General features: G+C 50.0%; 1 protein-coding gene across 3 annotated transcripts; it reads left to right on the forward strand.

Moving 5' to 3' along the window:
- The first annotated feature begins 11,944 nt into the window (after positions 1-11,944).
- Pgap3 (post-GPI attachment to proteins 3) lies at positions 11,945-23,506 on the forward strand. Of its 3 annotated transcripts, none has more exons than XM_028755077.1 (8): positions 11,945-12,214; positions 13,433-13,530; positions 14,407-14,559; positions 20,433-20,495; positions 21,064-21,125; positions 21,389-21,525; positions 21,707-21,911; positions 22,107-23,506. In XM_028755077.1, the coding sequence occupies exons 1-8, from the start codon at positions 12,034-12,036 to the stop codon at positions 22,168-22,170; spliced, it is 963 nt and encodes a 320-aa protein (XP_028610910.1). In that variant the 5' UTR covers positions 11,945-12,033; the 3' UTR covers positions 22,171-23,506. The 3 variants fall into 3 exon arrangements, with proteins under 3 accessions (XP_028610910.1, XP_028610911.1, XP_028610912.1); XM_028755078.1 differs by having other exon boundaries at positions 11,962-12,214; positions 21,777-21,911; XM_028755079.1 differs by lacking the exons at positions 20,433-20,495; positions 21,064-21,125; positions 21,389-21,525; positions 21,707-21,911; positions 22,107-23,506 and adding an exon at positions 17,928-18,016 and having other exon boundaries at positions 11,962-12,214.
- The last annotated feature ends 418 nt before the right edge of the window (positions 23,507-23,924 follow it).

Below are 23,924 nucleotides of genomic sequence, written 5' to 3' on the forward strand. Positions count from 1 at the left end.
TGCTTGCTTGCTTGCTTGCTTGCTTGCTTGCTTGCTTGCTTGCTTGCAGTTCTTACCCACTTCGTAAAAGCAGAGCATCCCTGTACCCCTCTTTGCAGTCTCGGGTTTTATCTTGAATACTCCTGGGACGTTTGCATCACACTCTCAATATCAAATAATGGGTCTGCCGTCACATCCTCAGGTAAAATCGACAGCCTGGGAAGAGGATGTGTTATGTCTAACTGATGACTTCCAGGACGCTCTGGGATAGCAAGTCTATACTTTTTGGGTATCTCCAGCCTGATCTTAGAGGAACCCACAGAACTAGGAGGAGACAGTCACATCGGGGGGAATCTCTGTTCATCCTTGGAAGAACAGCTTCTCCTATTTCTTTTTTAATTCTTTTCTCTTTTTAAGACTTACTTTTATTTCAAATTATGTGTGTTCATATGTGTGTTGGGGGTGATGGTGTCACTTAAGTGCAGTTGTCCACAGAGGTCAGAAGAGGAAGTGGGAGTTCCCCGAAGCGGGAGTTACAGGGTGCCGCCCACTCTGGTGCTGGAAACAGAACTTGGGTCCTCTGCAAGAGCAGCACACGCTCTTAGCTGCGTAGCCATCTCTCCAGCCCCAAGCCCACTTCTTTCTGACTTCACCCAGTACTGAGTTTCATTCAGCGTCTCCTCTGTCCCTGTCCTTTTCGGCTGCCAGCTTATCCCTGAAGTACCTAGACATCACTCCTGAACCCTGGTGACAGGTGAGGAACGGAAAGAAAGGTATGCCTTTTGTTGGAAATTCCAAGAACACATTGCAGGAGACTTGTTTACCCGTCCTTTATCTGAAATTCAAATTGAACTTCATTGCATCCTTTCTCTGCTAAAGCTGGCGATGGTACTTGGACTGTTCCAGTCAGAACACACCTGTGCTTGTCAGGATGCAATCCGAGGCGTTTTCGGGGGTGTGAAATGAAGGTGGCCTCTCTTAATCTCCTTTCATTGAACTGGAACACAGTTTCGGGCAGACACTTCCACACTAGGGGCCAGAGAACATGGGACTCTGGTATCTAGAAGACCCGAGTTCATATCTTTACTCTATCATATACTAGCTGTGTGACTTTAAGCAAGTGACTGACCATCTCTGGGCCTTGTTTTACAAATCTGTAAGACTGTGCTAGGGACTAAGGAGAAAACACTCTAGAAGCACTCAGCAGTGTAGTGCTTGACACACAATAACTGCTCAATAAATGATCCCAGATTTAGCAATTCTGGGGCAGATGGGATGTTGTTCATGGGGATCAACCTGAGGTACTCTAAGAGAAAGAATACAGCATTATAAATCACACCACCACACCAGAAGTAGAACAAGAGGGCCGAACCTGTGGCTTGGTGATAACGTACTTGCCTAGCATGCATTGGGGCAGGGAAGAGGAGACAGGAAAGAAATCGAATAGAGAGAAAAGATGTATGTGCATCACATGTAATAAGAATCACATGTGTGTATATATACACATATACATACATATAACACATATGTATATATTATATATGTATCTATAATATATAACTTTATATAATTATATATATAATGATATATATTAGGTGATGATATCCAATGGTTTACTCATTGGATCACTGTCAGGAATGTTCAACAAATACTCACATGTATTGTAACAAAGCAGCCCCTCAGATCAGCTATCCCTATTTTCAGCTGGGGATGGTGGCTCACCTTAGAATCCCAATATTGGGGAAGTTGAGGCAGGAGGATTGGAGATTTTTGGTTTTTATTTTTTGTGTTTGTTTTGTTTTTCAAGACAGGGTTTCTCTGTAAAGCCCGGGCTGTGGAGATTTGAGGTAAAAAATCTTAATAATAAAATGAAATACACACACACACACACATACACACACACACCTATTTGAGATCATGGAAATCAAGAGTCAAAAAGATTAAGACGTTTGCCCAGGATATCTTAAGGTAATGGGAATAGCAGAGCCTCATCAAAACAGGGTTCTCACCCTCACCCCATCTTCCAGCCCCTGACCTAATCTTTGTGTCCCTCAGAGCTGCAACTTCTCAGCTCTCCTTAGATGATATACTTACTGACCTGGCTCTCAGAGTCATCGCTGGCTGTCCCTCCTCCACCAGCCCTAGCCCTCTCATGCTCTCCCTTAGCACAACACAGAGCTGCTGCGGATGGCCTCAGTCCTTGAACCCCAACTCTAACTGCAGGCACATCCCTCCTCTCAGGACTCCCTGAGGTCCGGGGTATTGTATCATTATTCTTCATTTTGCAGACCAGGTACCCTGAAATTCTAAGCCAGTGGTTCTCAACCTTCCTGATGCTGGGACCCTGTAATAAAGTCCCTCATGTAGACTTCATAACTGTAACTTTGCTACTGTTACGAATCGCAGTGTAAACAGTTTTAGAGATAAAGGGTTGTCGGAGGGGTCTCGACCCACAGGTTGAGAACCTCTGTCCTAAAAGGTAAAAGCAGCTTTCTGAAGTCATACTGCTTAGCCTGGAACTAAGCCAAGAAAACTCTGGCTTCAACATTATCTTCAAGCAAGGGACCTATGAGCCATCCTTCTTCCTAGACCGCTGTAGAGGAGCGGAAGTGGCTCCTCCATCAGCCACCTTCTATCTGCAAAAATACTTACCTCCTCTGTGTGTCTCTCTCCCTCTCTGTGTCTCTCTCCCTCTCTCTCTCTCTCTCTCTCTGTCTCTCTGCGTGTCTCTTTCTCTGTCTCTCTCTGTCTCTCTCTCTCTTTGTGTCTCTCTCTTTATCTGTCTGTCTCTCTGTCTGTGTCTGTCTCTGTCTGTGTCTCTGTCTCTGTCTGTGTGTGTCTCTCTCTCTGTCTCTCTCCGTCTCTCTCTGTCTCTGTCTCTCTCTGTCTGTCTGTCTCTCTCTCTTTCCTGCAAGCAAGCCCACGTACTGGGCACCCCAGACCCCTGGAAGAAGCCCAGCACTATAGACAATGCTCAGCCCTAGTGGGCTGCGTGGAGGGCGGGTCCTGGGTGCTGAGCCGGCAAGAGGGGCGGGAGGAGGAGGAGCTGGGGTCAGAACTCACGCCCTGGGGAGGAGGCTCCAGAGGGCTGAACCACCCTGAGAGAAAGAGTGCATTCAGAGCCTGGAAGGAAAAGGAAAAACCTTCTCTGGTGTTTGACAAGGGGAGAGGAAGGGGGGCAGGGTGGGCGATGCCTTTTCCATTCTCTTCTCAACTGTCGCTTTAGCAAGGCCTGCCAGGAAAGCCAAGGAAAGAGGATGTTTGGGGACAAAGACTGAAGGGGGAGGCTGGGGAGAAGCGGGGGCACTGGAGGCTGAGAGTTCGTGAGACAAGCCCAGTGAAAGAACTTCGAAGACAGACAGGGAAAAGGGGTTGATCATACTCCAGACCAGAAGCAAGGTGCCCAAGATTCACCTGAGAAGATCCTGGACAGCCAAAAAGAGGCTGTGGAGGAGACCATAGACATCGAAGGCGCAGGAAGGGGCTCTGGACGCTGGAGGTGACCTCTAAGGGTCACCAAGCCAGGGTCTTAAACCAGTGGCCTGTGAAGTGCCAGTCAATCATTGACCAGCCTGGGGGGGGGGGGGCACAGAAGGTGGTGGTGATGGTGGTGGTGGTGGTGGGGTGTGTGTGTGTGTCTGTGTGTGTGTGTGTGGCATACACGCGCTCGAGCAAACCTTCCTTCTGCCTACCTCACCAGTCAGCCCTCAAGTCAGAGCATTGAAAACAAACAGAAAGGGAGGAGACAGTCTGGTCCACAGTCCGAGGTCCATGCCACAATCTAGGGCCTACTAAGGAGCTTTGAGACCAGGGTGCAGCTTGCAAATGGAAGTGTCTGTATTATGGGTTAGTCACTGGGTAGGAGTCCCCTCAGTAGGCACAAAGCCTCTCTGATGCTAAAGGAGAATAAATCTAGATGCTTCTGATAGAAAAAATATATTTTTTGCCAAAGATGGCCATTTTAGCCTGGTGGTTGTAGCACATATCTTTAATCCCAGCACTTGGGAGAAAGAGGCAGGCAGATCTCTGTGAGGTTGAGGCCAGCCTGGTCTACAGAGTGAGTTTCAGGACAGCTAGGGCTACACACTGAAACCATGACTCAAAAACAAAACAAAACCCAAAAAGGTGTTTGTTTTTTTTATCTTTCACAACAGAGTCTCACTATGTAGCTCTGGTTTCCCTGTAACTCTCTATGTAGACCTGGCTGGCTTCAAACTCAGATCCTCAGTGCTAGCATTAAAGACTTGCATGACCCTATGCTCAACTATGGTAGCCTTTTTAAAATCAGGGTAGCCTAACCAGGAGGATCGCTCCTTAGTCCAGGCTCAGCCTTAATCTCAAGGACGGTGCTCAATTTCTGGCTGGGCTGACCCTGGGCCTGCTGGTACCTCCTGCATTCAGGAATGCAGGCCCAAGGTTCTAGAATTCCTTTTATCTCTCAAAGCTGCTTTAGAACAAAAATGAACCTCTGACAGTGATACCATGTCTTAAAAAAAAATCCTGAGGACTCACCAGGATCTTATGCATAGAATGCTTCCAGAATGCTTCTTCTGTTTCTGTATCTGTGGAGCTAGGATTTTGATCTGTCATTCAATCTGGTCTTGAACCCCTGAACTCAAGCATCTCCACTTCCCAGGTGGCCAGATGGCATCTGCAGCCATCCCTGCCTTCCCATTGGTATTTTTGGATAGGAAGTTTAAACTCCCTTGCTTGTCTCCTAGGGTCCCCACCAAGGCATTCCTTCCTCAGGTTTGGGATCCCTTGTTTCATGAGCTGAGGGTTGTCCCCTACTCCACCATGCCTCTTAGTCCTCTGAGGCCCTGGGTTTACCTCCCCAGGCACTGGAGTTCAGAGCACTGGGTGTGGATGAGAGGTCTGCCTTTGGCTTTGGAAAGAGAAGGCATATGGCAATCCTAAAGTCCTTTGATGATCTAGTTTCAGGTTGCTGTCTGAACCCACCTTGTTGTGCCTGCTCTTTGCCCTTTACCGTCAATTTCCTCCTCCTCCCTCCTTCAGTTCTGAGGGTTGAACCCAGGGCCTTAGGTCAAACACTCTACCTCTGAGCTATATCCTCACACTCTAATTTTAAAATAGAATCTCACAAAATTGCCAAGGATGGACTTGAACTCACCCTATAGCCCAGGCAGGCCTTGAACATTCGAAACCCCTGCCACAGGCTCGGGAGTAGCTAGGATCTGTTCTAACTTAAAGCAAAAGAAAATGATGTGGAAAAGCACACTTTGCCGTATAGGTGAAGGTTGGGTGGAAATAATTAGGTAATGAAATAGTGACCTAGCTGAGAGGGAGGGGTAGGGAGGTGGAGAAGCCTACTTTGGGGTGGGGCTAGAGAACACTGTTTTAAAGGAGTGAGGTAAAACCTGTCTGACCAAAAGGAAGCAACTCTACACTTCTGGGCCAGATAGTTCTAGACTGAGGAACAGCAAGTGCAAAGGCCCCAAGGCAAAAACAAGTTTGGCATCTTGGAAAAGCAGTAAAGGCTCCAAGGAGACAGGGATGTCCTGAGCTTCAGGCAATGACACACAGAGGTCAGGCCTTGGGGTCTCATGGGTCTGGTGAGGCTTCAGGCATGGGGAAGCCACGGAGCCCTGGAGAAAACCCATGATCTCATCTGTGCTTTAAAACTATTTGATGCGGTGCTAAGGAAATGGGTTGTATGAGCCACGCGGCTGGTGGTGTGGCCTTGGGGGTGTGTGTGTGTGTGACAAGGACTTAGTTCAGCTGCTGTTAGAAGCAGAAAAGGTGCTGGGGAAAGAGGGATTAATAGATTTTTTTAAAGTCTAGTTTAGTTTTAGAAGCAAGGTTTGTGTTGTTATCACTTTGTTTGGTTTTGGGTTTCGTTGTTGTTTTCTTCTTTTAAAAATTCATTTACTTAATTTTATTTCATGTGCGTTGGTATTTTGCCTGTATGCGTGTCTGTGTGAGTGGGTTAGATCCCCTGGAACCAGGGATACAGATAGTTGTAAGCTGCCATGTGGGTGCTGGGAACTGAACCTGGATCCTCTGGAAGAACAGCCAGTGCTCTTAACCGCTGAGGCACCTCTCCAGCTCCAGAGGCAGGGTTTCTAAGGAAGGTAAAAAAAAAATTTATAAAGGTGAAAGAACAAAGATTTTCCTTTGTACCAGGTGGGATGGTGGACACTTTTGATCCCAGCACTCGGGAGGCAGAGAGGCAAGTAAATCTGTTGAGTTCGAGGCTAGCCTGTTTTATAGAGCTCCATCCCAACCAGGGCTGCATAGAGTGCATAGAGAGACCCTGTCTCAAAAAAAAAAAAAAAAAGTGTGTGTGTGTCTGGGGCCTTTTCCTTTACTTCCATGCTTTTCTTCTTCTCCTCAAAGCCAGTAACTATTTCCACTTATGTATCTTTCTAAATATAGTTACTTTTTATTAATCAATTTAGTTTTTTGAGATAGTCTTTCTATGTAGCTGTGGCTGGCCTAGAATTCACTACCTTAACCAGGTTGGCTTTGAACACACTTCTACCCTTCCCTCCTCCTTGGACCCCCACACCTGGCCAGATGTACTTTTTAAAATAACGAACAATAGATACTTTTCTTTTTCTTCACTTGAGTGATGTGTATACATAGTATACATCAGTATGTTCATGTACATTTTTCATTTTATACTTAACAAAACTATTATGAAGATTTTTTGCATGTCAGTATATGACACCTATAGCCCATTGTTATGAATTTCTAGTCCACATTCCATTCTAGATATTACTTCAATTGACAAAATGTATTGTCTATTTGACAGATACTCATTTTTTCCTTTTTTTATTTTTCCCCTTCCCATTCTTTTTGAGACAGGACCTCACTGTGTAGCTGTGGTTGGCTGGTCTGGAACCTGCTATGTAGATTAGACTGGTCTTGAATTTACAGAGATCTGCCTGCCTCTGGTTCCCTCCAGAGTCCTGGGATTAAAGGTAAGCACTGCCAGACCTAGCCTTCTACCTAACCTTCTGGGTGGGTCTGCGTAGCCAGGGAAACACTTGGTTAGGTGGTATGTGTGCAATCCAGTGGAATTCGTGTACAGGGAGTTGCACAGCATGCTATTAACCTAGTAGCGAGGTTACCTTAGTCTTTTGTTTGACGCTCCTTCACTTGTCTCCTTTCTCGGACCACAAACACAGTGCCTTGCTCAACACAATTCCCGCGTGCCTTGTACACATAAACAAGAAGCCTGTACTGTGGACTGTTTCCCAGTGTTTGCTTTGAGAACACAGCCAGCTTGCTTTGAGCCTTTGTCGTACTGTACAGTTTGTTTCATCGTCTCTCCTCCCAGGACTCAGAACAGTTCCTTTGGAGGGTCTGGGCCAGTCCTGGGGATTGAACACAGGACCTTAAATAAAGACACTACCACTGTGTCCTACATGGCTTGGTCCTGGAAACCTGACTTGGGAAATTAGAGAATGGAGAAAGGACAGACACTCAGACACACTTAGGGAGAAGCTGGGATCAGATGGGTTGTGCTTGCTCTGGTGGTGGTCATGAAGGTACACACCAGGAGCTCAGTGTGTCTGCTGTGTACAGCAGGAGAAGCAGGACTTACTTTGTCTCCTTGGAAGGCCTCCGCAGGGGCAAGCTCAGGTTGCAGGCATCTGGGAGGAGGAAGTTGCAGTTGCTAGTTTTTGCACACACTGCTCAATCGGTTGTAAACACTAGTATTTTGACCAGAGAAAAGCTTTGCCATTCTTCTGTACCGGAACCGGTTCAGTTCATCTTTTCCCCCTTCACTAGTGCAGCGGCTGTGTGGCTGCCACACAGCGGGGCTCAAGAAGCTCAAATGGAAATAAGGAGCCCATGACTTTCCAGCCTGTGGCTCACAGAGAACTAAATAAAATTTGAAAGCAGCTTAAGCCAACAGAATGCAATATGAAAGGGGCTCCGCTGGCGACTAGAGAAACGGAGACACCAGGTTATTGTCAGCAGGAAAAACACTCAAGAGCTGTCCCAGGAGACAGCATCCTGTTAAAAGACAAAAGCCCCCCAGGGAGAGATGGCTTGCTCAGTGGGTAAGGAAGGACCTGCTGCCCAGAGTGACCACTTGAGTTTGATATCTGGGACTCATGCCGTGGAAGAAGGGAAGTTCCACAGGTTGTCCTCTGACCTCAGCATACTGTGGCATGTGCATGCCTCGCCCCCAATGTAAAATTAATTGACTAATTAATTTAAAATAAATAAGGTCAAAATAACAACAAAGTGACTCAGACATTTAATTTGCTTTCCTTCATGATTCATAAATGGACTCCTCCCATTTCTTAAAATAGAACTCAGGCTCACACTGGTAGTGGGGACCCTGGGTCTGTAAGTGGAAACAAAGAAACAGAACAAGAGAAAAGAATACTGACTGGGAAGCGGGCATGAGGAAACAGCACAGAAAAGAAGCATCCAATCCCTTCTTAGTTCTTGTCCTCGAGCTGAACCCAGGGTGCTCTGTAAGCAAGCTCTCTGCTCTCACCTCTGACCTCTGCTTCCTTCTTGTAAGAATCAAAACAGACAGAGACTTCTTTCTAAGATGACTCAGGTAGACCCAGACCGGCTGTTTTTAGTAGCACCTGGTCTACTTTGGGATCTATCTTCTCTACATGTTCAGTTTGATTTTATGTAGCGTTTAGCACAAGCCACTCCATGTTGTCTTGCTCTGGTTTCTCAGGGCCTCATGCAGGTGCTCAGTTCAAACAATGGCCTCCCATAAGTAGTGGAACAGCTGGAGAAAGAGCCGAAGTCTCCACTGAAATGGAACGTAGGCAGACGTGTGGAAGGTCCTGCCAAATGCTGGGGACCTGAACAAATGTTCACGGTGCCCCAAAATAGTAATGTGAATTTTATTTGTTTTGTTGGTTTTTTTTCTCTTTAATATTTTTACTTCAGTGTATTTATTCTGTGTTTGGTGAGGGTAATGGTATAGTACCACATGCGTGTGGAAGTTAAAGGACAGCTTATGGATGTTCATTCTCTCCTCCCACTGGTGACCCCACCTCCCAAGTGCTAGGATTATAGGCATGTGCCGGTGCATGGACTAAATGATAATATTTTGAAGTGTATATAAATATAGCAATATTTCAGTTATTAAGAGCAACTCAACTGTATTATTTATGAATCATATTTTTTTTTAATTTTTTTTTGGTTTGGTTTTTCGAGACAGGGTTTCTCTGTGTAGCCCTGGCTGTCCTGGAACTCACTCTGTAGACCAGGCTAGCCTCGAACTCTCGAACTCAGAAATCCGCCTGCCTCTGCCTCCCAAGTGCTGGGATTAAAGGTGTGCGCCACCACTGCCCAGCTATGAATCATATTTAATGTGGAATTTACCACAACTTTAATGTCTTGTATAAAAAAGGAACCTAGGAGGCAAGAAATGTAGTCCAGTAGTAGAATGACTGTCTAGTAGACTTCAAGTTATTTTTTTGTTTTTTTGAGACAGGGTTTCTCTGTGTAGCCCTGGCTGTCCTGGAACTCGCTCTGTAGACCAGGTTGACCTGGTCCACCTAGTTAACTCAACTAGAGAACTTTTCTCTATCAGGATTTGATCCTTTCATCCTAATGCTCCCTCTTCAAATCAGGATCCTCATGAAAGATACATCTTCAGAATAATAAAGACAAAAAGATATTGGTAAAGGTTTGGCTGTCAAATTCAAAGTAATGTTAGGATTTGATTGTTTCCCACCACCTGCTGGGGAACAGTGCCTGCATTTTCACTTTGGTTTTGTTTGTGGTTGGGCTGTTTGGTTGTGGAGGGGGTGTGTGTTGTTGAGGCAGGGTCTTCCTAAGTAGCCCTGGCTAGTCTGGTACTAAAAGAGCTCTACCTGCTTCTGCCTTTCGAATGCTGGGATTAAAGGTATGTGTGACTCCACCTCGATTTCTTTCTCATTTCAATTTCCCAGAGTGAACTGAGGTGGCCAGTGTCCATACTCCCAGCATTTAGGAAGCAGAGGCAGAAAGATTCCAATTTGGAGATCACCCTGGGTTATACATTGAGATCTTATCGCCACAAAAAAATAGTAATTCCCTCATCCCTATCAACTGGATGGTCAGCTCCAAGGACAGTATTCATGTTATAGTTAACTGGAAGAAGTGTCATTCATGGAAAATTCAGGATGAAAGATATATCCTTGAACTGTTCGCTGGGTGAAGGAAGGTAACCCCATGGTACTTCTTGCTCATCCACACCTCACTTTCAGAAGCCTTAAATCCTACCCCACGACTCCAATTCCCCTTCCAGGATACAAAGGGAGAATGACCACGAAGAGGGGCAGGATTTAGTTACATGACATCAAAGCTACAGAAAGATTTGGGCGCTGGTGGTTGGGTAGAGATGGGAGTCACTAAAACAAATGTCTGTATCAAGGTATGTGTGTATACATGCAATGCCTGAAAAGGCCAGAAAAGGTTCCCCAATCCCCTAGAGCTAGATTTACAAGTGACCATCAGCTGCCACTTGTAAATGTTGGGGACTGAGTTCCTGTCTCTGCAAGGACAATATTCATTCCTAACTGCTGAGCCATCTCTCCAGTCTCTGAGAATGTATTTCTAATTTATCATTATTATTATTATTATTATTATTATTATTGTGCGTATGTGTGTGTATATGTGGCGGGAGCGGAAGTGCTTCAGTGCGTCCCCCGAACAGTTCTGTTCCTCGCACTGGAGCACACATGTCTGTGTGTGTGCGACAGCACACTTGATGTCAGAGGACACCTTTGTGGAGTTGGTTCTCTCCTCCCACCTTCATGTGAATTCGGAGGATCCAACTCAGTGAAGAGCCTTCACTCACAAGTGGCTGGCCCACCCAGGGAGTTTTAAGTTGTTCATTCACTTAAAAAAAAAAAAAAAAAAAAAAAAGGAAGGGATCTCAAAGTGTCTCACATGGAAACCAAAGTTCTACGTTAGTGTCAAAGGTCAAGAAGACAGGAAAGGGCTCCATCCCGGATGGGATAAACAAACCGCTGCATGCTATCCTTCCAGTGTTAACAATCATCCGTAAAAGGCAGCCTTTAATTGGTAACAGAAAAAGCAAAAGCAAGAGAGCCAAAGCCAACAAGGACAGGAGTCTCTGGAGACATGGACCTTTAAAGTGTACCTCGAGCAAAGGAATGGAGACCAGCAGGCCAGGCCATGCTGAGTTGAAGAGTTAGGAAAGAACGTTAAGAAAGAAGGCGATTGGTCAAACTGGGAAAATGGAGCTGTGGTCAGTTTTGGTCTTTGTTGTTGTTCGTTTTTGTGTTTGTGTCAGCTTGACACAAGCTAGGGTCATCTGGGAAAAGGGTACTTCAGTAAAGAAAAGAAATGCTTCCTTCAGATTGGCCTGTAGGCAAGCCTGAAGAGGACACTCTCTTGATTAATAATTGATATGGGAGGGTCCATACCACTGTGGGCGGTGCCAACCCTGGGCAAGTGATCCTGGGTGTTGTAAGAGACTAAGTAAGCCAGTAAGCAGCATTCCTTAGGGGCCTCCGCTTCCGTTCTTACTTCCAGGTTCCTGCCCTGGCTTCCCTCAATGATGAGCTGTGATCGGGTGACATAAAACAAACCCCAAGTTGCTTTAGGTCATGGTCTTTATCACAGTAATAGAAAGCTGAACAGGAGAGAAATGCCTACTGGAAGGGACCAAAGTAGAGACAAAGACGCCTGTTAAGAAGTTCTGCGGTTCTTTTAACGGCAGCGTCGTTAATCAAGATGAGGACATAAGAAATGGGGAGAAGTGGGGTACCCAGAACTTTGGTAACTGGAATCTAAGAGAGCGGATGACAGAAAGGCGTCCGCTTGAAACAGAGACCGTGGAAAACAGAAGGGAGAAAATACATTTAATTTGCTCCTGGACGCTAACCGCCCCTTCTCCTTGAATACTGTGTATTAAAAGAGGAGCTAGCAGATTAGGGGTGGGGTACCCGCCCACTGAAATCCGGGAACTTTTATTTAAAGTGGGCGGGCGTCAGCGGAGGATGCAAGGATGAACACAGGTACTTCCGGTTGTTACGGAAGTGGGACTTCGTATTCTCCCAAGCTCCTCCCTCAGCGGCCGGGCAGAGTGACAGGATGGCCGAGCGGACGGCGCTGCTGCTGCTGCTAACCTTGGCAGTGGAATTCGCGGGGGGTTCCCAAGGCGACCGCGAACCGGTGTACCGCGACTGCGTGCTCCGGTGCGAGGAACGGAACTGTTCGGGGGACGCACTGAAGCACTTCCGCTCCCGCCAGCCAATCTACATGAGCCTCGCTGGTAAGCCCCACCCACTCATGTAAGCCCCGCCCATTGGTTTTAGCCCCGCCTGCTGTGTCCTGCTGTTCTGCAACTCAGAACCTCAGTTTCCCTCAGCATTCTCTTATAAGTGTTAATGTCTGGAGCCTCCTGAGTGTGTGTGTGTGAGGGGGGGAGGGTGGTGGATATTGCATCAGCCTGCCCACCTTTCTAGAGGCTTCATTTTATTTATTCAAACCACTACTTGTTAAATACAAAGAAGAAGACCTGAAATAACCCAGGAGGCTGATCAGAATCCGGCCCTTGTGGGCTTATAGTTCCCAAGCAGGTGAATATTAGCCTTCTCCAGGACAGAATGGTTTGAGACACAATGGACCCATAGATTAAGCACTGTACGCATTTGGAAGTGAAAGGGATGGAGTCTGCTTCAGTTGGTGGAGGCAGGATCAATCATGGAACAATTTAAACAGGGTGGAATTGATGTCAACCAACATATTGAGCACCCACGTTTGACAGGTGTCACAGCAGGTCAGTCGGTTTCACCACAATCCTGCCAGATACTTTCCCTCATCCTTTTTAAAGACGGGAACACTCAGAGAGATTAAGTACCTTGCCCAAGGTCACACAGCCTGTAAATTGTAAAGGAGAGTTCCCTGTTCTGGCCTGTTTGACCAACAGCTTGTCCATATTACTACCCCCTTTCCTTCCAGACAAAGACAACAGAGAGCCTGGAGGTCCTAGCGGGATTTGGGTACACACAGCATATTGGTTTGCCCAGAGAGCAGGGGACAGGAAGATTAGTGGCAGTGAGGGAACAAAAACAACTGGAAACCGAAGGAGTCGGGTGAAGGGTCTGAGCTTGATTTTCACAGGAGGTAGGAAGGCACCAAGGACTCCTCCCTGGGTTCAGAAGGGACGAGTATGAATTCAAGTCTCCAAGAGGGGCCTGTCAGATGCCAAGAGGGAGAAGAAACTATTCTGTTTGCTCTCACTGCTATCATATTCACCCCCTTTCCCTTTCTCTCTCTCTCTCTCTCTCTCTCTCTCTCTCTCTCTCTCTCTCTCTCTCTCTCTCTCTGTGTGTGTGTGTCTGTGTGTGTGTGTGTGTGTGTGTGTGTGTACACCCACCCTCTCTTCTCTGTCCAACTGGGAAGTAAGATTTTGAGATTTCCTCTAGTTCTGTCCAGGCTCAGGTCTTCTTGGCCGGGACAAATCTGTATTCCTGTGTGTCTGTTTCAGGCTGGACTTGCCGGGACGACTGCAAGTATGAGTGTATGTGGTTCACTGTTGGCCTCTACCTTCAGGAGGGTCACAGAGTCCCTCAGTTCCATGGCAAGGTGAGTCAGAGGGTCAGGAAAGGTACATGATGGTCTTTCAGCCCCAGGTTGGTTCATGCTGTCCCAGCAGTCTGAAGTGGGGTGTCACAGGGAGGGAGAGATAGGACAGGTACTTGTTCTCAGAATCACTTGCTTTTCCCATAGTGCCAACATGTCCTGCTTATGAATTTGGAGGAATTAGGTCTGTGTCTCAAGCCAAGCGTGATGGTACACACCTTTACTATCAGCACTTGGGAGGCAGAGGCAGGTGGCACTCTGAATTTGAGGCCTACCTAGTCTGTGTAGCCAAGGCTTCATAGTGAGACCTTGTCTCCATAAAACAAACACATAAGCAGAAAGTGCTATGCCCCCCCCACCCCACCCCCCACACATAGTAGTGCTGAGCTTCTCAGGGCTGATGGAAATACCTACTGACTCTGACTAAGGTGTTTCACCCCCTGCTTCTCCAATCAGAGTATAGACATCAGGATACCCTTCAGACCCCCAAGCTGCTTTGGGCTCTCTGACCCACTGTTAACTCATTCTGGCCTTTGTGGTTAGCAGGAACTGGTCACCCTAGTTTACCACAAAGCATTCAGGCACCCCAAGGAGGATGGCAATCAGTTGAGGAGGGATAGGACCTAGATCTGGATGGCAGGTCTGTATGATTTCACCTCATGTGTCTGCTGTCCCCCAAGCCAGACTCCCATGTCAGTGCCTGCCAGCCAGGGACTCATCTTAACCAGGGTCTGGGGAGATGCTCGTTGACTTGAGAGAATTTGAAATCCTGAGCTGAGGAATCAGCTGGAGACCTGTTAGTGCAGCCGTCGTGGAAAGGTGGACCAGGCTGGTGAGGGGCTGCCTCTCCTCACCCTCCTCCCTATGCTCCTTTTTCAGTGGCCCTTCTCCCGGTTCCTGTTCATCCAAGAGCCAGCTTCTGCCCTGGCCTCGCTCCTCAATGGCCTGGCCAGCCTGGTGATGCTCTGCCGCTATCGCGCCTCTGTGCCAGCCTCCTCCCCCATGTACCATACCTGCATGGCCTTCGCTTGGGTAGGTAGCCTGGCAGGACACTCTGTACCCCGCTCTGAGCAGAGGAGTTCTTCCATCCCCGGCAATGGGCTCCTAGCAGCCAGCTTCTCTCTTTTTCAGGGCTAACGTGTGTAGTAGTCAGGCACAGCAGAAACGGAAAGTGCAACAGCAGGCTTCCAGTAGAGAGTCAGACCAGTGTTCTCAGAAAGGAGGGAGGACACATGTTTTCTTGTCCTAATCGAGGAAGCTACAAAGAGACTCCATGGGGTGGTTTACTAACAGGGATGGCAGTGTATACAGGGAGCATGGTTGGAGTGCAGGTCTTTCCAAGATCCCTCTGGAGGATTAATGTGACTTTTGTTCTGGCCCAGAGTTCTTACAAGAGCTCAGCCTAGTCCTGTGTCTGTCCCCAGAGAACCCAGGTGGGTCCATTAGCCTCACCAGTATGGCTGGTCTGAGGAACTAGAATCCATAGCCTGGGAGCTGTTGAAGAAATGTGGTCTTGAGTACAGAGGGGTACCTCATTACAGGAAGGGGGTGCAATGGATGTCTGTCAGTCAGAGCTTCTATGATAGGCCATAAGGGAAAAAAATTCCCACTCACTCACCTTCCCACCATAAGAGCCTCCATTTGTGTCCACTGGACACCTGTTGTGTGCCAAGCACTTTGCTGGGTGCTGGAGGCTCCCAAACATGTAAGAACACACAGTTCCTTTCCCTCTGGTACTAGTCTCACAAACCCATGATTGGATGTCAAAGCCTTGAAGAAGGCACAATGGAGGGAGGGTCTGTAGGGCAGGTGATGGGGACCGGCCTACGGGGCAACAGAGGAAGGCCTCCCTGCCGTGAGTTGAAGGTGTCGGGATAACTATGAGAAGAGCAGGGGAGTCTTCTAGACAAAACCAGAAAGACAGCAGAGGGTAAGGACATCTGTAAGCAAGAAAGGTCAAGAGCCACAAGACAGGACAAGCAAGAGAGAAGGCTGCTCCTGGGTCTAGTGGTGGAGGACTCTGACCATAGCTGATGGCTCAGTGTGCTGAGATACACAGGCCGACCTGACAAGGGTGATGGGTGTGGAAGGAGGTGTTAGACCTCGTATTTGCCCTTCAGTGATAATAATAACTGTTAAGAGATATGGAATAACAGCAAAAAGAAAAGAGAAGGAAAAAAATTACAAGTTTGGGACCGTTGGAAGAATGACCATGATGTAATCTCAGCACTCAGGAGGCTGAGGCAGGAGAACTTCAAGTTTGAGGTCACCATAGGTTGCATAGTTGATACCTTATCTTAATTTTTTTTGTATGTGTGGTGGGGCAGGCTTGGTGGTTCACATCTTTTGTTCCAGCACTTGGGAGACAGAGGCAGGAGGATCTCTGTGGGTTCAAGGCTAGCCTAGTATGCAAAGCGAGTTCCAGGAAAGCCAGGGTGGTTACACAGAGAAACTCTGTCTCAAAAAAACAAAAATGAATTTAAATTTGAAAACAATAGTTATAGCTGGATGTGGTGGGTCATGCCTGCAATCCCAGAACCTGAGAGAGGGAGGCAAGTGTGAGTCCAAAGTTATCCTGGGATACATAGTACATTCTAGAACAGTGAGTGCTAACTGAGGAAGAGCACAGGCGTGTGGTACCGGGCTTGTCCTCCGCTCTTGGCCAGCATGTCCTTGTGGGATCCTCATTATATACCTGTGCTCTCTGAGTAAGACTCAGACACACAGGGCCTTGGCCCCAGATAACAGCTAACAAGTCAGCAGGTAGAGGAGACAGGGCTAGCCTCTAGCACCAAACCATTGGGCTCCAGGGCCTCAGTGTTCCCTGGGATGAACACTGGCTGAGCATTTGCTAAGAGCAGAATCATATTTTGCATTTGTATAGGGAGGATTCCAGTGCAGAACCCGTGCATAGACCCAGTCAGACCCAGTCAGCCTGGGAAGCAGGTCATAAACACACTGGGGAAGCTCACAAAACCTAAGAGCTGAAAAGTAGGGCACAGTTCCTCGGGTAGGGGGCAGATGCTAAGGTTCCTGGAATCCTTTCTTGCCTTTATGAGGTTTCTAGAGACACAGGAACACAGAGTCCACTGGTTGGATGATTTAGTTTTTGTTTTTTTGCTGAGACAGGGTCTCACTGTTTAGCCCAGGTTGGCCCTTGACGTTCACTCTTCCTGCCTCTGGACAGCTGGCCATTGCTGTAGTAGGCAGGTACCACAACATGTATTCTAGGCTGGATTTCACACTTGTTTTGAACCTCATGTTTCTGCCTGAAGGGTGTGGCAGTGGACTTTATCCTGGGCCGGGTCTTATGGCACAAGCGTGGCTCTCGTTTGTGCTGGGCTGTGGGAGGGAGGGCCCCTTGCCAGCTCAAGGTTTTGCCATGGGGCAGGGCTGTCTTTTCTCTGATAACTCTATTCTTTAGTGGAGTCTGTGAAACTTTGGCAGAAGAGGGTGGCCCCCGCGTTGCCGTTTAGACCTAGGTTTGGCCTGCACAGGTACCAGGAAGGGCTGTGGAACCTGCCAGAGTTCTACATGCAGTGGCCCTTTGACTTCATGGAATGGGGGGTGGGGCTGGCCCTCTGCCGGAGCAAGGAGGCCAAAGCAGTTCCCCACCTTTATCTAGCAGGGAGAGGTCCTCAGATGTAGCTGACAGGCACTGACTGTGTCCTTCTGAGGGAAGGACAAAGGAAGACCTAGGCTGAAACTCTAGCAGAATCATGGCTAGCCTTCAGGAAAGACTTCCCAACTGTCAGACAAAATCTAGTAAAACAATATTAGGAGCTAAGAACTCTTTTAAACATATTGATTGATTGATTTGTGCATATAGGCGTGCAATGACTGTTCATGCCATGGCTCGTGTTAGACTGTAAAGTTAGTGTGATGTTGTTGACTCTCCTATCATGGAGTCCTGCAGTTCTGAGCTCAGGCCGTCATGCTTGGTACAAGTATCTTCACCCAAAACATCTCACTAGCCCCGGAATCTTTCTTTGATGATAGGAAAAGCCCCGCCTCCCCCCGGAGGGGGCCCAAGGCCGTCTTGCCCCCCCCCCTCACTCCACTGTGGCCCCTGTGGCCCCGAGGAGGCAGCAGGCATCATATTTAGCATTCTGCCTCCCCCGCTGCTGAGACACCAAGCTATTTAAAGATCCACTTGTCCCCACCATGATGGTGTCAATGACAGCCCCGAGCACTGGGGCTTAACACTGGGGTCAAATTCCTGACAGATCTGCCTCACTTGGCATCCAACCAGTTTCAGGGCTGTGATATTTTTGTCTGTTTTTGTATTTGCCAGCAAACTAAAACAGCCAGCCCCCTGCCTCCCTGCACCCGCCTCCTGTCCCCTCACCCTGACACTGCTGCCACCCTGGCCCCGTCCCCCATTCTCATTATTTACACAGGATTCTCACTGTTGGTCCCTCCCACCACACTGAGCACGAGCGAGGAGTGCAGAACGGTTGTGTATGTGCGGGGGTTCCCCTCCCTTCCCTGTCCATCTGTCCTCTGTTTGTGTCTGACTACAAGCTCTGAGAAGAAGCAGCACCTGCTGGGATCATGCTGATGGGACAGTGGAGTCATGCTCATGGACAATGGCTTGAGAGTGCGAAAATGGGCTCTTCCCATAGTCTGCACTGTGGGAGCTGGGGTCCCCAGAGCCCCATGGTTTAATCTGGAATTTGGTGGCCCTTGAGGAGAAAGAAATAAAGGGACATGGTGGAGTCAGCCTGCTAGATGTGATGAAGAAAACCTAGGTTCATAGGTCACCTATGTACCCGGCAGCAGCAAAAACCACAGGTAGTGGGAAACTGAGGCAGAACTGGTAAATGCGTTGCCTGAGGGCACACGGGAAATGCTGTGCTGGGGTTAGAACTTATTGCCCCAGGTCTGGTTCCGGGCGAGGCCTGCTTTCTTAGCAACACTACCTTTGAGTGGGATACTCTGTAAGAGAGGGGGCATCCCAGGGGTGTAGGGGGGGCATCCCAGGGGTGTAGAGTACAGGCTTCGGATAGGCTCGGTACGTAGGAGGCCCCTGGGAGGTGTGCAGATAAGGAACCCAGCAGCCTCCACCTGCCTGTGGCGCTCAGGCCTGGCCCGTGCACCTCTACCCTCTTCCAGTGTTCCAACTGCCACTTAGATCAACCCTCTTGTCACTCCCCCCCTTCCTGCTGTGGGTGACAAGGACTCCTGGCTGGCTGCCAGTGCCTGCTGCCTTCCCTCCTCCCTCCCACACTGGTCCCAGGGCCACTGTCCTCCCTAAGATATCCCTGCACCTGGTCTGCCTGGTCCTTGTAATTGCTTGGGCCCTGTCTCCAGCCCCGGGGTCACCCCTCTCCCCACACTGATGGATCTCATGATAGACCTTGTGAGGGAGGAGATGAGGGCCACTCAGGCCTGCCCCAGTTGAAGAGAGAGGGCTTAGACTTGTTCTGACCTTCAGGGTCACAACCTATGTCCCAAGCCAGGTTTGGCTACTCATCTTTAATAAACCAGTTTAAAAAGCCAGACGAATAGTGGAAAACCACAAAGGGAGATATGCGGCCACATCGGGAAGTCTGCCTAGTGAGAATGAGAACCTGGCATGGGACACAGGATGTGACCTCCCCTCTCAGATTCCATACCAGGCTGAGAGGTACAAACAGGTACCCACAGAAAATGGAAAACTGCCCTCCAGGCCTGAGGAAAGGGCCAGAAGAGGCCTACCCATCATGAGGTGCACCTCAGAGCCTTCTGAAGGCTTTAGAGGCTATGCTTCAGGTGGAAGTCTGTAAGTGGAAGGCACTGTGAAGGACTAGCTGGCAGAGATAAGCCGGGCTCCGCAGTGGGTGGGGCCAGAGAGCTCCCAGAGCCAGAGTCCAGCATCAGGGAACCTGCCTGGCTCCAAGCCCTGCCTTGCCCCCTCCCCTCTGCCCTCTGTGTTACCCTCAGCTCTTAGCAATCACAGGAGCTTGGCTATGTCTCATCTTCCTACCATGGGACCCTACAGACTGACTTCCTGACCTGCTTCTGTGTCCCCTGACTGGCCACTTGTTGTGGTGCCTAAGTGGGCAGCTCCCACAGGCCTGTCCCACAAGTGTCTCTGCCCATTCTCCCAGGTATGGCAGGCCAAGCCCTGCTCTTCCTCTTGTGACTAGCTGCCACCAATTTCTCAGTGTCTGGTTTGTGTCTCCACCAAAGCTCGCCCTTCTCTCAGGAACTGGGGCTTGTGCTGGGAGCTCGGGTCTTGGGAGCACTGACTCCCACAGTATGGAGTGCATTTGCAAGTCTCGCTCACTGCCCTGTTCTGGGAAGAGGGCCCCTGGCATTCCCCTGGGCCATTCTGCCATTCTGCCCCTGCTCCTCCCAAAACTCTAGAGCAGCTAGCTACTGGCTCAGCGGGTTAGGCTGGCCTGGCCAGGAGGAAGCTGGGCTAGGTTGGCCACTGTCTTCCTCAGAGGCTAGGCTCCAGTGGGATCTGCTTCATCTCCCTCCCTGGATTGCTGCTGTTCCTCCTGACACACCCCAAACTAGCTCAAGTCCCCCCACCCCACCCACCTCATTCCCGCCCCCAGAAGCTGAGGTCACAGGCTCCCTGGGCTGGGGTGGGGTTGTCATCACCTGGCAGTGGGGGAGGAAGCAGGGCCCTGGGGGTTGTTGTCTTAGAGATTGGGTAATTTGGGAACTAGAGTCTGCCAGGACTGGTTCCTTGGCCAGGCCCGAACCTGTGGAGGCTGCCGCTCTTTTGGCCTGGGGGATTTGGGTGGTAGTTTACAGTGGTGGGAAATCCTCCTGAGGGGACTAGGTGAGGTTGGAAGTGAGTCCTCTGCTGGTTCAATGGACTCTCAGGGTACAGGAAACACTTTTTCAAACAGAGCTCCACAGGTCTCCTCCACCTTGGGCAGCATGCTGACTGGCCTCTCCTTCCTCAGGTGTCTCTCAATGCTTGGTTCTGGTCCACAGTCTTCCATACCAGGGACACTGACCTCACAGAGGTGAGCACCTCCCAGCCCCTTGCATGGGACAGTCCCAGAGGAGCCCAGGAGAGGGCAGGGCAGGGCAGGCTCCATCCATGGAGCTTGCATCTCTGCAGAACCTTATCTCTGCCAGGCATCCCAAACCAGGCAGTGCTCGGAGCCATACCTGGATCTTGCCATGAGAGTTTTGACATTTGTCATTGGCTTTCTGACCTATAAGGCCACTGATCTTGGGGGGTTGGGGAGGATGAAGTCACTTTCCCAGGGTTATCCAGCTAGCTAGTGTGATCACGAACGATTACAGTCCATGTCTGTCACATCCCAAATGGTATTTTGAGTTCCATGGTGTGCCCTCTAAGCAAGGGCCCTCTCAACGCCATGAATGCTGAGCCGGTCTCAATGTTCTGTAACGTGGACACAGTGAAACAGCCATAGGCAGAGGGGGTGAACAGTAGGGCTCCTGCTGACTGCAAGCCCAGGCTCTGTCCTCTCCCTGCTGTATCCCCTGGGGCTCCTCTGTGGACCCAGGCTGACCTGTGCCACAGTCTGCTTTCTCACCTGGCCCCATGGCCTCTCCCACCCTCAGAAGATGGACTACTTCTGCGCTTCAGCCGTCATCCTGCATTCTGTTTACCTGTGCTGTGTCAGGTGAGCGCTAGGGCAGAGAGGGGACTGCCCAGGCCCTTCTCATATTTCCACAGGCTGTGCCTGGGTGGGGAGACCTGAGAAAGATAGACCTGGCTTCTCAGGGAGCTGTGACCCTTGGTTTCTCTGAAACAGCTGGCTTGGTGGGCTAGGGAGAGGACAGTGGCTTCAGAGAGCCCTCAACCCTTTGGGTAAGGAAATAGTTGAGGGAACACAGCTCTGAGGACAACCAGCCACTCTCTGAGTTGTTCTGGGTGGCTGGACAGGACTGTGGGACTGCAGCACCCGTCTGTGGCCAGCGCCTTCGGTGCCCTGCTCCTGCTGCTGCTGACGGGACACATCTCCTACCTGAGCCTTGTCCATTTTGACTACGGCTATAACATGATGGCCAATGTGGCTATAGGTGAGCTCCTTCAGAGATCTGAGGCTGGGCACGGGGTGGGTTCTTGGGGGGTGTTCTGGAGATATTCTTGAGAGCAGGGAGAAGTTGAGATGGGAGGCTGGGGACTGGGGGGAGTCGGGGGAGCAGCTAGAGTCCAGGGGGAGGTCCAGTGAGTAAGCCTCTCCTGTTCCTGCCCCCCCAGGCCTGGTGAACCTGGCGTGGTGGCTGGTCTGGTGCCTGCGGAACCACCGGCGCCTCCCTCACACCCGCAGGTGTATGGTGGTGGTGGTGCTGCTGCAGGGGCTGTCCCTGCTGGAGCTGCTTGACTTCCCGCCCCTCTTCTGGGTCCTGGACGCCCACGCCATCTGGCACATCAGCACCATCCCCGTCCACACCCTCTTTTTCAGGTCAGTGTTCCGCCTGGCCTCAGGATTTCCTTTTCTCTGCCTTCCTTGCCAGCTCCTAAGCTCCTAGAGCAGGCTGGGGCTCCCCGGGCACACTTGGCCCTCCCACTTGCCTGTTGTTCCCCCCCCCCCAACTACCACCATCTGGGACGTTCTCAGAACTGGGATGCCTCAGTGGGCTGGTCTCTACACCCACAGGTTTCTGGAAGATGACAGCTTGTACCTACTGAAGGAATCTGGAGCCATGTTCAAACTGGACTGAAGAGGCTGAGGGAGGCGGTCCGCCTTGTCCCTCGGGCTTCACCCTTCTCCTCCTGGAGATGATTGGGTTTTCTCCTTTCAGCTTCTTGAACTTGATTGACCATGTGGGGTTTGGACCTGAAATCCTGTAGCTTCCTGGCCCTTGCTGGCCCTCACCTGGAAACTATCTTGGGAGTGGCCTCCTCACATCTGGGACAGGGAATAGGCAGCTGTCCTGTGCCTGGGGCTGAACTGAGACCAAGTTTTGAGGACTACAGAGAGGAGGACTGCTTTTGCCTCCTCAACCCTTCCCTTTCCACATCACTCACCCCTACAGCACCACCCTGCGTACCTCCACTTACCCCCAAAACCACACCCGCAGGCCTTTGGGGTACATTGGGGTCTCTTTTTTGTCAGGGCACCACTAGGTGGCGCTGAATGCTTGCTCGTCAGCTGCCCAAGTTTCTCTCTGAGTCTGAGGAACTGGGCTGCTAGGGTAGGTCTAAGGAGGGGTTTTCACCCTGCCTCCCGCAAGTCTTACCTTCAGGGCTAGGACCCTAGAAAGCTCAGGATTCGGACTCAGTCTGCTGATCTGGCTGGGAGTAGACACATTGACACATAGAGGGATATGGGCCAAGCCAGGAGCAGAGATGACCAGTCAGTGAGCTGGGAGATTGTGGGCCTTCATGTAGAGTGTACGGCGTGGGTGTGTGTTCAGGGGGCAGGTGGCTGAGGGTGTAAGAGACGAACGCGCACGGGATACACTGGTAGGAGGCTGAATTGGAGCAGGAAGAATCACGTCAACAACAGTCACTTGAGCTCCAATCTGCCCCGGCCCCAAGGCCATCCTGCTGTTAGTATATGCACATGACCTGATAGACTTTGGGATGCTGGGTGTGAGTGTGGGTGCCCACCCAGTGCCCCTTTGCACTCCACTTAAATCACATACCTCCCCTCAACATGTCTTGAGAGCACCCTGCAGAGCTAGCCCCCGGAAGGCAGAGAGAGGAAGGGGAAAGTGGCCCTGCTCCTGCCTCCTAGTTCTTCATCTTGGTATGGTGGATCTCACACTCAGTTCCCTTTGTCAGAGCTGGACTCTCCCGGGGCAATCCCAGAGCAAGCAGGGTGCATCCAGCCTGTACCCTGAACCCATCAGGAAGGCAGTCTGCATTTGAGCGCTGTCTCTATCCTCTGCCCCCTCTTTGTGGGGGGAGGATAGCTAGGCCAGGGCTCCAGCTCAGGTACTTGGGCAGCCTATTAGGGTTCTGGTTTTTGTTTTGTTTTGTTATACTAAGAACAATTTTAAGGCCAGGGGCAGGAAAGGACACGCTTAATAAAGCAGCTCCTGGCCTCACTCACCGTGACTGCTCCTCTGTGTGTAAGGTGGGCTGGAGGAAAGAAGGCATCACTGGCCAGTGGCAAATCGCTACCTGGGTACCTGAGAGTGAGGGTGGTAGGGACCAGGCATGGAGCCAAGCAGAGCCCGAGGCCAGCAGAGGGCAGGGCTGAGTCGGGGCTGGCACTGGCTCTTGCCTTCTTGGGTCTTGGCCTGTATCTGTGTCTGAGCCTTAACACCTCCTGTCTCTTCACATCAGCCTTCGGCTCTCCAGCCTTGGCCCTTCTTACTCAGGCTCCCTGAGCTTCACCTGGGGACCCTGGTATGTAGCTGAGGCTGGATGATGAGCCGCTAGAACCACACCAAAGAGAAAAGCTAGGGTTCGTTCCCCAACCTCAGAGACCTTTGCATATTCCGTGCTTCCAGGAGAGCCACAAACA

Source organism: Grammomys surdaster, unplaced genomic scaffold (assembly GCF_004785775.1).
Source record: "Grammomys surdaster isolate TR1022 unplaced genomic scaffold, NIH_TR_1.0 126048, whole genome shotgun sequence".
Classification (NCBI taxonomy): domain Eukaryota; kingdom Metazoa; phylum Chordata; class Mammalia; order Rodentia; family Muridae; genus Grammomys; species Grammomys surdaster.